The 12,396-nt window shown below is 42.7% G+C and overlaps 1 protein-coding gene across 1 annotated transcript in view; it reads right to left on the bottom strand.

Moving 5' to 3' along the window:
* Positions 1 to 12,396, bottom strand: part of MORN1 (MORN repeat containing 1) — a 489,262-nt gene that overhangs the window by 283,668 nt on the left and 193,198 nt on the right. Inside the window, exons 9-10 of the mRNA XM_040427472.1 lie at positions 8,555 to 8,678; positions 5,378 to 5,550 (exon numbers count right to left, since the gene is read on the bottom strand). Of these exons, the coding sequence (XP_040283406.1) occupies positions 5,378 to 5,550; positions 8,555 to 8,678 (297 nt within the window). The remainder of the gene's footprint in view (positions 1 to 5,377; positions 5,551 to 8,554; positions 8,679 to 12,396) is intronic.

The raw sequence follows: 12,396 nt of genomic DNA, 5'->3' as shown, positions 1-12,396 counted from the left end.
TTCGGCAAGTGGGCCTTGTGACGACCTGGGTTACATTGTAGTTCTATTCGTGATTTTTTTTTAAAGTAGTTGCATCTGCATGTGATCAACAGGCTGGCATAAAAATAAGCCACAGAGCACCAAACGCCCAAATGTAAAACGTGACAAATGTAACAAATGATTCATTTATTGCTATAAAATATTTTCCAAAAATCTACCACAAACGAAAATAGAATAACACAAAGTAAACCATATGGGCCACTGGGCTGTCCCCTGAAAGTTTTGTGTACCCGTAACCCCATTAGGCACACCAGCATATCACCCCTAGTCTCTGGCACACCAGCATATCACCCCTAGTCTCTGGCACACCAGCATATCACCCCTAGTCTCTGGCACACCAGCATATCACCCCTAGTCTCTGGCACACCAGCATATCACCCCTAGTCTCTGGCACACCAGCATATCACCCCTAGTCTCTGGCACACCAGCATATCACCCCTAGTCTCTGGCACACCAGCATATCACCCCTAGTCTCTGGCACACCAGCATATCACCCCTAGTCTCTGGAACACCAGCATATCACCCCTAGTCTCTGGCACACCAGCATATCACCCCTAGTCTCTGGCACACCAGCATATCACCCCTAGTCTCTGGCACACCAGCATATCACCCCTAGTCTCTGGCACACCAGCATATCACCCCTAGTCTCTGTGAGGCAATTATTGGGTATACATAACATAAGGTTGATCCAGGAGATTATCAGGCAAGAAAAATCTATCAATCTATCTATGTTTTCTGCTTTGCAGAGATGAGGCAGATATGGTCTTCACGAGCATCTTGAGGAAAGTGGTTCTGAGTGCTTCAACCTTTAAAGGGTTTTTCTGAGAATTTCATACTGATGACCTATCCTCTTGATAGGTCATCAGTATGTGATTGGTGGGTGCCAGACATCCAGGACCCCAGTCAATCAGCTGTTTGAGAAGGCACTTGTGCTCACAGTAGCATTGTAGTCTTCTCTCTGCTCACCAAGCACAGCGCCATACATTGTATAGTGACTGTGCTTGGTATTGCAGCTCGGCCCCATTTCACTTCAATGGGGCTGAGGTGCACCAAGGCCATGTGATTGATGAACGTGACGTCACATGGCCTAGGCTAAGCTGCGAGAATGGAGCGGCGCTACTGCGAGCACCACTGCCTTGCTAAATAGCTGATTGGCGGGGGTCCCTGGTGTCAGACCTTATTGATCAGATACTGATGATCTTAGGTCATCAGTATAAAAGTCTCGGTAACCCCTTTAATTAAATCTAGGATTTTGGAGGAATATTATTTCAGGTGGATATGAAAGAAACACAAAAAAAAAAAAACTTTTCTCAGCTTTGCTCCAAATACCCTTAAAGGTTTATTTGACGGTATAAAATTTTTTAGATAAGGTGTGAAAAAAACAAAAAAAAAACAAAAAACAAAGAAGCATTACTCACCTCACTGATCGTACACTGCTCTCCTCTGCCTGTTCCAGACTCAACACACAGGAAATGACAGGAAAGGGCTGCTCAGCCAATCACTGGATGAGATTGGCTACCACTGCGCCCAGTATTGGTTGAGCCTCGACCAGGAAAAGGAGAGCGGCAGAGACCCAGTAAGCATTGAAATATTAGTGGCAGAGGATCAGCAAGGTGAGTAACGTTTATTTTACATTTTTACACAATTTTTCTTCGCATACAAAAAATATTTTCCCACTGCACAACCCCTTTAAAGGAGGTGGTACACATTAAAATAGAAGGACATCAGTTGTCTATGATTTTGGTAAGCACAATTATAATGTTTGCGTTCCCTCCATAGTAATAGACTGGTTTCCAGTTTCTGCAGGTGATATATAATTTGTATTATTCGTCTGCTCCGTGTTACCAGCACAATGCTCTGGGGACATAAACTATTATTCATTCTACAAGAAGTTCAGGCTAATATACCGAGGGGATAATGCATTTGGAATCATAATATTGAGATTTATTTTTTGATGCAACCTACTAAATAAATAATACATAAAACACATTAGAGTAGTGGGAAGAGTCCCTACAACATATCTGGAATTTCAATCACATCACCACAATAGTGGGTAATGGGTGTTTCCAAACTGCTAAAGAAATGATGGGGGATCTGTTACTGCTGCATAAATCTGCATACAATGATACAGTGTATACTGTATATTGAAGTAAAACCTGCGGCACACAGCTTTAATACTGACGCATTTCAGGGTCTGCATTACAGCAGCAATACCCGGACACATGCATATCAACTGAACTGTGCTTCAATCACCGTAGAACCCTATGGGTTGGGCTGTAGTCAGACTTAACTTAAGTTCTTTTAAAGGGTAAAGTCATCATCCTGGTCCTACATCTCAGTACTTGGCCAAGGCAGAGTGGCTTGCTGGTGCCTCTATGTGACACCAGCACTCAGGAAACATGCCACACCAGGCCCTTCCCAGCTACACCTCTGCTTATGGGCATCTAAGTTCAGTTCATCAAAACTGTAGTCAATACAGGCTTTGTCGTCATGCTACAGACCTAAAAATGTGGCCGTATTGCTGTCTTGTGACATATATACTGTACATCTACATATACTGTGTATAGCCTGCCCTTTTCCTGGCCTGACTTTATTAAGGGTCTTGGTCTGCTGCGATCAAGCTTTCAGTGCAAATTAGATATCTATTAATTGATTTTTTGGATGGCGCATGTCGAAGCCAAGGAGGGTGAGTGGTTTTGTGGTCAAAGCAAGGAGTAGTACCAAAGAGTAGTCGAAAGCCAAACATAATATGGGGGCTCAAAGTTGCTCAGGTCAAATCCAGACATCCAGGCAAGGTACAGACGGGTCAAACAGGTAGCATGATCTGTTAAAATCCAGGGTCAAACCAGATTATAGCATGTACAGGGAAAGTAGTGTATAATACTAGGTATACAGTATTATAGGGGGTTTTCCATCAGGATAGGTCATCAACATCTTATCAAGGGAGTTTGACTCCAAACACCCTGATCAGCTATTTGAAGAGGATGTGGTGCTCTGGTGAGTGCTGCGGCCTCCTCAGAGCTCACCAAGCACCGTACATAGTATAGCGGCTGTGCTTGGTATCGCAGCTCAGCTCCATTCACTTAAAGGGAACCTGTCATGTGGATATTTGATTATAATCTAACTAATTATATACAATCATTAACTACTAAAAAGTGCCTTAGATGTATTCACTTACTGGTGTGACAGATGGTTACCTCATAATATACACACAAAGATGCCACATGCCGCATGCTAATGAGCTGATTTGAGTCCAGCGTGATGTCAGTGAGTCCAGCGTATTTTTTATTCAGAGCTATAGTCACTCCCCTGCCCACCTGCTGCTGATTCATATGGAAAATAAATGTCAATCAGCAGCAGCTAGGCGGGGAGAGTCAGGAGCTCATGAATATTCAGGACTCATCATTATCAGCTGGAGCTTTTCAATACAAGATGTTGGCAGATTGACTCGGTCAATTAAAGAAAGTGACCCAGCATTTTGCTAAGAGAATCAGTCACTTATTTATGTTGCCCTTAGTTAGGACACCATAAAACTGGTGACCGGTTCCCTTTAAATGGAGCTGAGCTGCACACAGGCCATGTGACTGATGAACGTGACAATACTGGCCTAGGTAGAAGGCACAGAGCTCAGGGGAGTTCTTCAAATAGCTGATCATCAAGGAAGCCGGGCTCGGACCCCCCTTAATTGTCAATATTCAGGAAGGAAATTAAAAAAACGGATGCCAGACACATTTGGTGCCACTTATCTAGAAGGGACACAACAGCAGTAGACATGTTAACTCTGAACCAGATGGGTTCTTGCTGGGAGGTGTCGGAGGCAGTGCCCACAGACATGACATTGTCGGCTGATCCCGTTGACATTGGCAGGACCCACTGAACAAAATAATGGTGTCAAAATATGCTTTATTAGAATCTTGAATCCAAAAACACTTGGCTGTATTACACCAACAGATTATTTGACTGATATCTGTCCAATCAGACCAACAGTTGGTGTGTATAGCAAAAGATCTGTGTGTGTAAACGGCCATCTGACCAATGATTGGCCAGAAAATCTCTGAGATAATCAGTTGGTGTAATACAGCCCTAAGTCTCATGTTTACTGAAGGCTGAATAAATGTCCCTCAACTGTAGAGGAGAGCCAATGCATAAAGCGCCTCTCGCTCTGAAGGGCTCAATGCAACCACGTGGTCGTCAAGTCAAGGTTTCATACTACATTTTGCACGAACAAGGAAGCACGTGGGAAAAAGCCCTCATACACATTAGTGTATTGTTGGCAGAACCGCTAAAACTCTATTGTGTATGGGGAGCTCCCAACCCTTTTCTGACAGATGATGTCGGGGTAGAGGCGGATCGGGCAAACTGAATTTTTTTGCCTTTTGTTCTCCCAGGAGATAAGCCACTGTAAAAAGGGTCTAACAGCGGCTTTCTCCCCCCTTTCCATTGACAACACATACACTCAGCTGAACTGAAGGTGTATGTATGGAACAGTCAGGAGAGACAACCATTGGCCAAATGTTCATTCTACAGCTGTTGGCTGTGTATGACCACCTTAAAGAGGACCTTTCATTACAATAAAAAATCTAAACTAAGTATGCTGACATGGAGAGCGGCGCCCAGGGATCTCCCTGCACTTACTATTATCCCTGGGCGCCGCTCCGTTCTCCCGGTATAGGCTCCGGTATCTTCAGATTTTCGGCTCAACTGGGAGGAGCCTGCTCTAGTTCTCCTGGGCGTCTCCTTCTCCCAGGCTATAGCGCTGTCCAATCGCAGCGCTCAGCTCATAACCTGAGAGGTTTCTTTCTCCCAGGCTATGAGCTGAGCGCTCATGAAAGGTCCTCTTTAAGGCCTCATATACAGGACTGCATGTATTTTACGGTCTGCAAATTGCGGATCGGAAAAATACGGATACCGTCCATGTAGCATCTGCATTTTTACGAAGCCATTGACATCAATGCGTCTACAGTCTGCACTCTGCAGTGATGTATAGGGCATGTTCTGTCTTTTTGCGGAATGTATATACGGATGCGGAAAGCACACGGGTCTGTTTGTTTTCCGTATCTGTATGTCCGATTCGAAAAAAGGTTGACCACAGACCCACTAAAGTCAATGGGTCCACAAAACAAATGTGTACAGCACACCGTCCGGAACCGGATTTTGCAGATCGCAAAAACGGATTCGGTCACGTGCATGGGGCCTAAGGTTTATGTAAAAAGTGTGGAGAGAGAAACAAACATCATGCCCTTCTGTCCTAAAGGCAAAACCGGACACCATGAAGGGAGGTTCAACAAATAAATATACAGTAACTCAAACATCATTAACCCGTTTACGGATGACTCACCATCTTGCCTATTGGAAGGATCTCCTCCATTCTCGTGCAGCAGCTCATGGTCTGACGGCAAGGGCTGTTGGACCTTAGAAGAGTCCACCTTCACTAATGAGGGATCTCTGCTGTCCTGTGGTTGCTTTTCTTCAGTTATATACGTCAGAGGATAATTTATACATTCATAACCACTGTGGATAATAAACAACGCTTACATTAACCATAGGAAAAATAAATTTCACATGCATCGCCTACACATTGACAAAATCTCCACTCAGGTAGCATTTTACATGAAAGCTCCTTCCCACAATCTACACATCATAGTTATTTTCATACTCTTAGAAGTGACAAATAACAGTGAATGTCAGTGCAAACAAACCACCTGTTAAAAGCATGAACGCTTGTATGAAAAATGCTTTAACATTTTAGGTTTCTAAGCACTTCATCTCCAGGACTCACAGCTGATAAACTGCACTTAGGCTTCTGCAGAGAGCACTTCTTTTAAGAGCATGCCTGCAGCTACACGGAGATCAGTACAGGCCCGAGGAAAGGAGCACGGACGAGGCTATGCAGTGGAGCGATCTGACTCCATGAACTCCTGGACCTTAGGTTTGGTAAGATATATGGTATAGAAGTACTACTACTGTACAATTATCAATCTTATTTCATGTACATATACAATAAACGGTTGCCGTAAAAAGGACAAACCATTTTCACACGCCGTATTTTGGCAGCTAAATCATAGAGGGGGAGGGAGGTTCCCTGGGGAAGAGAAGCTCTGGAAGCCTTGGCCCAACCTCTTATTATGTGGTCCACCACTCGCCATGTAATACTTCATTTGAATTAATGAGGCTGGCCACCCCCTGTGATATCAGCTGCTTGAAAACATTAAAAAGGTTTTAATATACATCTATTTTTTAGTTCCTTGCAGAATTTCAATACAAAAAATTTGCTACAGTATAGAAATTGAGGACACCCCCCATGATCTACTGAGGGACAGTGGGCTGTTGGGGTAAGGGTCCTTTTGCACGGGTAGATTTTCTGCCATAAGGAGCACCTGTCAACAGTATACATGTCAATCGGTGCTTGTTATGCTTTCACTTTACAATGATTTTGAGGGTGCAGGGCGTGACTGAGTGTGCACCCCCCTCCACTCATACCCTTAACATTATATCAGCAGCACACAGAACGATTTACTATTAACAAATTCTCATTTTTGCAGCCGCAAAAAAGATACCTTCAATTGACGTGTTTGCTCGTTTTCTCGGCTGATGGCTACCCAGATTAGGCTGGCCAGTGGTCAAAAACAATCCGCCTGCTGATCATCAGTTCATATAAAAAGGATCTTAACTGAGTTTTCTGAATTTTTTTAAAATCATGGCCTTTCCACAGGATAAGTCATCAGTATATGATCGGTGGAGGTCCAACACCCGGGACCCCTGCCATTCAGCTGTTTGAGAAGGCACCAGCATTCCTGTGTGCGCCGCGGCCTTCTCCAGTGTGGACACATGAATGTGTCACGTGGCCTAGGAGCAGCTCAGCCCCATTAAGTGAATGGGGCTGAGTGCAATACCAAGCACAGCCGCTAAACAGTGTACGGCGCTGTGCTTGGAGAGCTGCTAAAAGGCAGCAGCGCTCACAGGAGCGCGGACACCCACCGATCAGATACTGAAAACTTATCCTGAGGATAGGTCATCAGTAAAAAAAAAAAATCTCAGAAAACCCTTTTAATGCATAAATAAGGCAGATCTTTCAGAGGAAGAAGATCTGCACTCTAGTTAAGAACTATGTCCTAGGTGGAGGACTTCCCTCTATTATTGCCATATTCCCTGATGGACTATACAGACAGCAGATGTCTAAACCAAAGACGACTTTTAACCAACAATAGCTATTAAACTAACTATTAAAGTAGTATATTAAAGAGGTCTTCTAGGTTTTATTTTTCACATTGATGGGCTATCCTCAGGATAGGCCATCACTATCTGATCGGTGGGGGTCTGACACCTCGCACCAACACTGATCAGCTGTTCCCAAGTATTTCTAGCACTGGAACTCCACAGCTCCATCCACTCTGTAGTGGACAAAGCTGGTTACTACACTGCTGCTCCCATTCACTTCAATGGGAGCTGCACTGCAGGAACCAGCATTGTCTACTACATGATAGACTGAGCTGTGTACTTCCAGCACTGGAGATACACTGAAACAGCTAATCGTCGGGGGGTGTGGGGTGTCAGACCTCCACTGATATGAAATTGATGGACTATGCTGAGGATAACAAAATCCTGGAATACCTCGTTAAGGGGAACTTTGAGTACTATACACCACTTCAAGGGACTGCCCACTGCTTCCATCTACTTACTGAATCAGTCAGTGGCAATGTGCGGGAATCCCTGTCAATCACGTTGCTCTTTGACAATAAGCCCTGCCAGAACCCCTTCAGGCATTACTAACTCGTCAAGAGATTTTTTTCTGGTGCACACAAAGTTCTTCCCAATGACAATACCGTCTGTAGGTTCAAGTAATGCACATTCGCTGGAATTGCAGCCTGGGAAGCTGTACCATGTATGCCTACTGGATTAAATCTTTAAAGGGGTTGCCCCACTAAAAACATTCTACCAAACCAACAACTGGATCTGAATACTTTTGTAATTGCATTAGAAATTTTGTATAACCTCTGAGTTATTCACTGAAATCGATCTGTATAGCGCCACCTTCTGTTTGCTCTTTTTGAAAGTTCTTTGTCCAGCTCCCGGAGATGAAAGCACATGATCAGCTCCATACTTCCACTGCCACCAGCTGCAGTAGTAAGGACACGCCCCCTGAGCTGCTGGTGTGAAATAAATGTAGCAGAGCAATGAACAGGGAGATCTCTGGATCCATGTGAGGTACAGGGCTGGTTCCAGCTTTCTTAGAAAGAGACTGTCATGTACTATAGGATATCTAATTTTCATTTTTTAAATTGGCCCTTTAAGGCCCAACTTTCAAGGAACATTTTAGGCAAAACTGACACACAATGTTATGCCTGGTGCAGCATCCAAAAGGAAAAGGGGGGGGGGGGGATAAGAAGATAATCCCTGTGTCCAGCACCATCCTCCTTAGGTCCTGCAGATTTGCACATAATGTACTTTTAAAAAAACAGCATAATAACTGATCATCATTTATCACCATTGTAATCAGAACAGTGAATGCACATACAATGGTGTCTGGATTGGCTTTTCTTCAAAATCTTCAATTAATTCCAAAATGCTGGTAGCTTGAGATTTAACAGATGGTATATGTTTTATTCCAGCGCTGATTCTCAAGACTCGTCCATTTTCATCTGTTTAATAAAGAGGAAAAAAACATGGTGGGTATGGTAATACTGAATCAATGAATGATATATAATCACATAGAACTGATGGGAATAAGGAAAATCTGCAAATCAGAAGGTTTGGAGAACATGCAGAAGTAAATGAGGATGATGTAACAATTTGTCTTGGTCACTACATCATCAGGAAGACCCAAGAGTGTTCATTAAGGGTCCCAGGAAATTATCCAAAGATGCAATGTAAGAGACAATTTATTTTTAGAGGATTCCCAGTGGGTATACATTAGAACTCATATCTGACCACATCCTCTCCAAAACGAAGGAACGAACGCAATCAACAAATTCCTTGCAATTTATCATTTACCAGCTACTACTTGGGAACTGACATTCTAAGGAATCCTTGTCAGACACAACAATTGTCGTATTCTGCATCAGACCAGAAGAAAAGAATTACATGAATGTATTACTGCTGTCACGTTACTCCAGGGAGAGTTACTCCACCTCCTCTCTATAACAAGCTATACCGGAATCTAGAGGTGTTTAATTATTTTGGGTCATTAAAATCTACAAATATATCTGCTTCTAAGTGGGTTATCTCTTATTATCCTGCATTTGGTTTAATACAGCAGATTTATCAGTGTCATAGGGACAAATTCTGATACTTTGCTTAAATTGTCGTTAAAGGCGGTGCCACAGGTGATCCATTGCCAGGAATCCAACCAATGTGCCCTCGCTGATCACTACAATGAAGTAGCAGCAATACTAAGAAAACATTATGCCATTTCTAAAGCTGGACATACAAATTACATGTATGTACATGTATGTCCAACTAAACCTGTGAGATTTTGGCAGGATCAGCTGACCATTCAACATTTATGGAGGCCTACAGACTTTCCAGACCTAATGTAAATGCGGCCTGCTGACTCTCCCCCAACTGACTGATCCTTTAGTTATTGGAGAGATGAGCCACTGCCAGAAGAGTCTGGCAGAGGCATTCCTCTCCTACCTACTACCAAGAACACATGCTTTCTTGGCCAAGTTCTAGATGTTGGCCAAACAAGCATTTAACTGATAGCTGTCTCATGTGTATGATTGGCCTCATCTATTCTGCTCTACCTAGCTATTTACAGTCAGACACAAGATTAGTCATTATAGTCAATGGTCAGACATGTAGTTGCCTACAAAGAGCAGAGGGAAGCTAACAGCAGACCAAGAGACATTGTATTTCCCAAGTGCCGCTCCACATCTGGAAGGAAAATTCTGTTAGTAGACATTAATAAATATGTTGGACAACTAGAAAAATGCCCATGGGTGAAGTTGAAGATTCCCATCATTTATCAATGCTTCAGCTTGGTGTCCTATACCACAATGTACAAGACTTTTTCTACATGCTCAGAATGACTAACAGAAGCAACACAGAATGACCAATTACCCCATAGTAATACAATAAATCCAGTCACTAAGAAGTGTCCATATTTGCCAATGCATTGCTGGGCTAACCATTCTCTATCACCAAATGAATTGAGTCTGCTGCCAAAAGTATGAACCTCCAGTCCCTTATTATAATTACATTAGAACTTATTTATTGAAGGAGCTGTCTAATCTTGAGGTAGTGTGGAGTGCTGGTCCACCCTTGTATTACACAGATGATCACTCATGTGCATGGTCACATTTCTATATTTCTTTTCTAGAGCCCACTGCAGAGGGCACAGGCTGACATTTTATCCAGCAAAATTGGCTGTTTTCAGGAGTCTATCATACATTTGGTTAATTAGCATCAAACAGAGAACAGATAGATTCAGCGGTTTTATTATCTTCTATCTATGCAAGTTTTGTTTGTAGTCTGTTACCATGGAGACATATAGGTATGCATGGGAGCTGTACAAACTAAATCGTAAGCAAATTTTAATGAAGGCTATTTGCAAACTTGCTTCATTTTTATTTTTTATTTTTTTAAAGTATAAAAAAATTGTTGTGAAGGTAGAAATAGTTTTTGCTTGCAGTTTTTTTCATTGGCATTATACCACATGTAATACTAAATGATTTAGAAACTGCTCAGGCTGCAGAAAAAAAATGGAGTTCCCAGGAAATGTAGTGATATGAATTAACGGCATGGGTCTACTGCTTTATAGTCACATAATAAATGCAAAAACCTTGCCTGACACATGTCTCAGACAATGAAGGCAGAAGTCTGGTTGCTATGGTGTTCATACAGATTTGCACCTTTTAGCAATGTTGTTAAATGACCCTTAAATGATTCACCGTATCATACATAATTTAAGAAGTCAAGGTGATTGACTAACGCATTGGTAGCTAGTTATCATGTAATTCAAGGCTCAATAGTCTAATAAATTATTAGTCAGGGGTGGGGGGCACACTGAAGAGGAAGTGGCCCACTGCAAAACCAAAATTGAAGCTCCTCCTGGTCCTACTTGCCCAACTTAGCTGGTCAACAACCTTCGGAGGGGGGGGGGGGGGTTCCTCCTTCCACCATAGTCTTAACTTAGCAGCAATGTTAGCAGGACTTCATTGAAAATTTAGGATTAATGTTTTGGACTGCTGCCTTTAGAAATGTCCACTATGTAGGACAAGCCAATGACCAAAGTACATAGAATGTGACCTGCAGTACCATGAGACTCATGACTATGATCTACAGTGTTAATAGGCACTGTCACGATTCCTTGGAAGCCATCACAGGGGTTATACAACAGGCAACGGGCTCACAGAGAGGTTATAAAAATAAGTTCCTCACCGATCCCTTTCAGCTACCGATCCAACGCTTACCAGGTCCCCACTGGTATTGGCTTCCTGGTCCCTCTCACCACACAGGAAATGCATTTCCCTTTGTGTTTAGATAGGACCACAAAGTGGAGACCAGCGAGGACCTGATATGAATCATCATGGGAGCAACAAGGGATCAATGGGGTAAGTATTGCTTTTTCTTATTCTTTTTGCTCACTCTGAGCCTTTTGACCAAATTTTTCCCCATTGGACAACCCCTATAAGTATGGACTTCTTGACGCTAATGTGGACGTAAGGAAAGTAACAATAAAAACTCTGTTATTAGTGTCAAGGCTTTCATTTATAATGGAGCTATGCTGAATCTGTTTTCAAACCTCAATAATCCCCCATGACTTATGGGGTCCATCAGAGCTCTGTCAGGATGGCATTAGGGCTCCATTATTTTCAACGAGAAGAATAGCGCTGCCGACTACCTTATCTTTGACATAGAAAGCCGGAGACCTTGACAAAAGCAAATTCTTTGTATTTTAAGAAAACATTAGAACTAGGACCAACTTCTAAAATTCTAACGTTATACAGAATGTCCACCTCAACCGCCTCTTCAATATCTTAAAGGAGTTGTGCCACAAAAAAAATATTCTACAGTTTTCAAACCAGCACCTGGATCGGAATACTTTTGCAACTGCACGTAATGTCAATTTTGTATAGCCACTGAGCTATTCAATAAAATGTATCTGTATAGCACCACCTGCTGTTTGTTATTTTCCTGATGACTTATCTACCTCACTGAGGTGGTCGCACGCGCTCAGTTCAAATCTTTAACTGTTACCAGCCATATCCTCTGTTAGGAGCTGTGGCAGTTACATGGAAAGGGCTACAGCAGAAAAGACACGACCCCTGAACTACCAGCCTGAAATAAATCTAGCATAACAATTGAAGCAATGAATGGGGAGATCTCTGGATCAATGTGAGGATCAGGGCTGGTTCT

This window comes from Bufo bufo, chromosome 1 (genome assembly GCF_905171765.1).
Source record: "Bufo bufo chromosome 1, aBufBuf1.1, whole genome shotgun sequence".
Lineage (NCBI taxonomy): Eukaryota > Metazoa > Chordata > Amphibia > Anura > Bufonidae > Bufo > Bufo bufo.
This window is presented reverse-complemented; position numbering and strand designations above follow the sequence as displayed.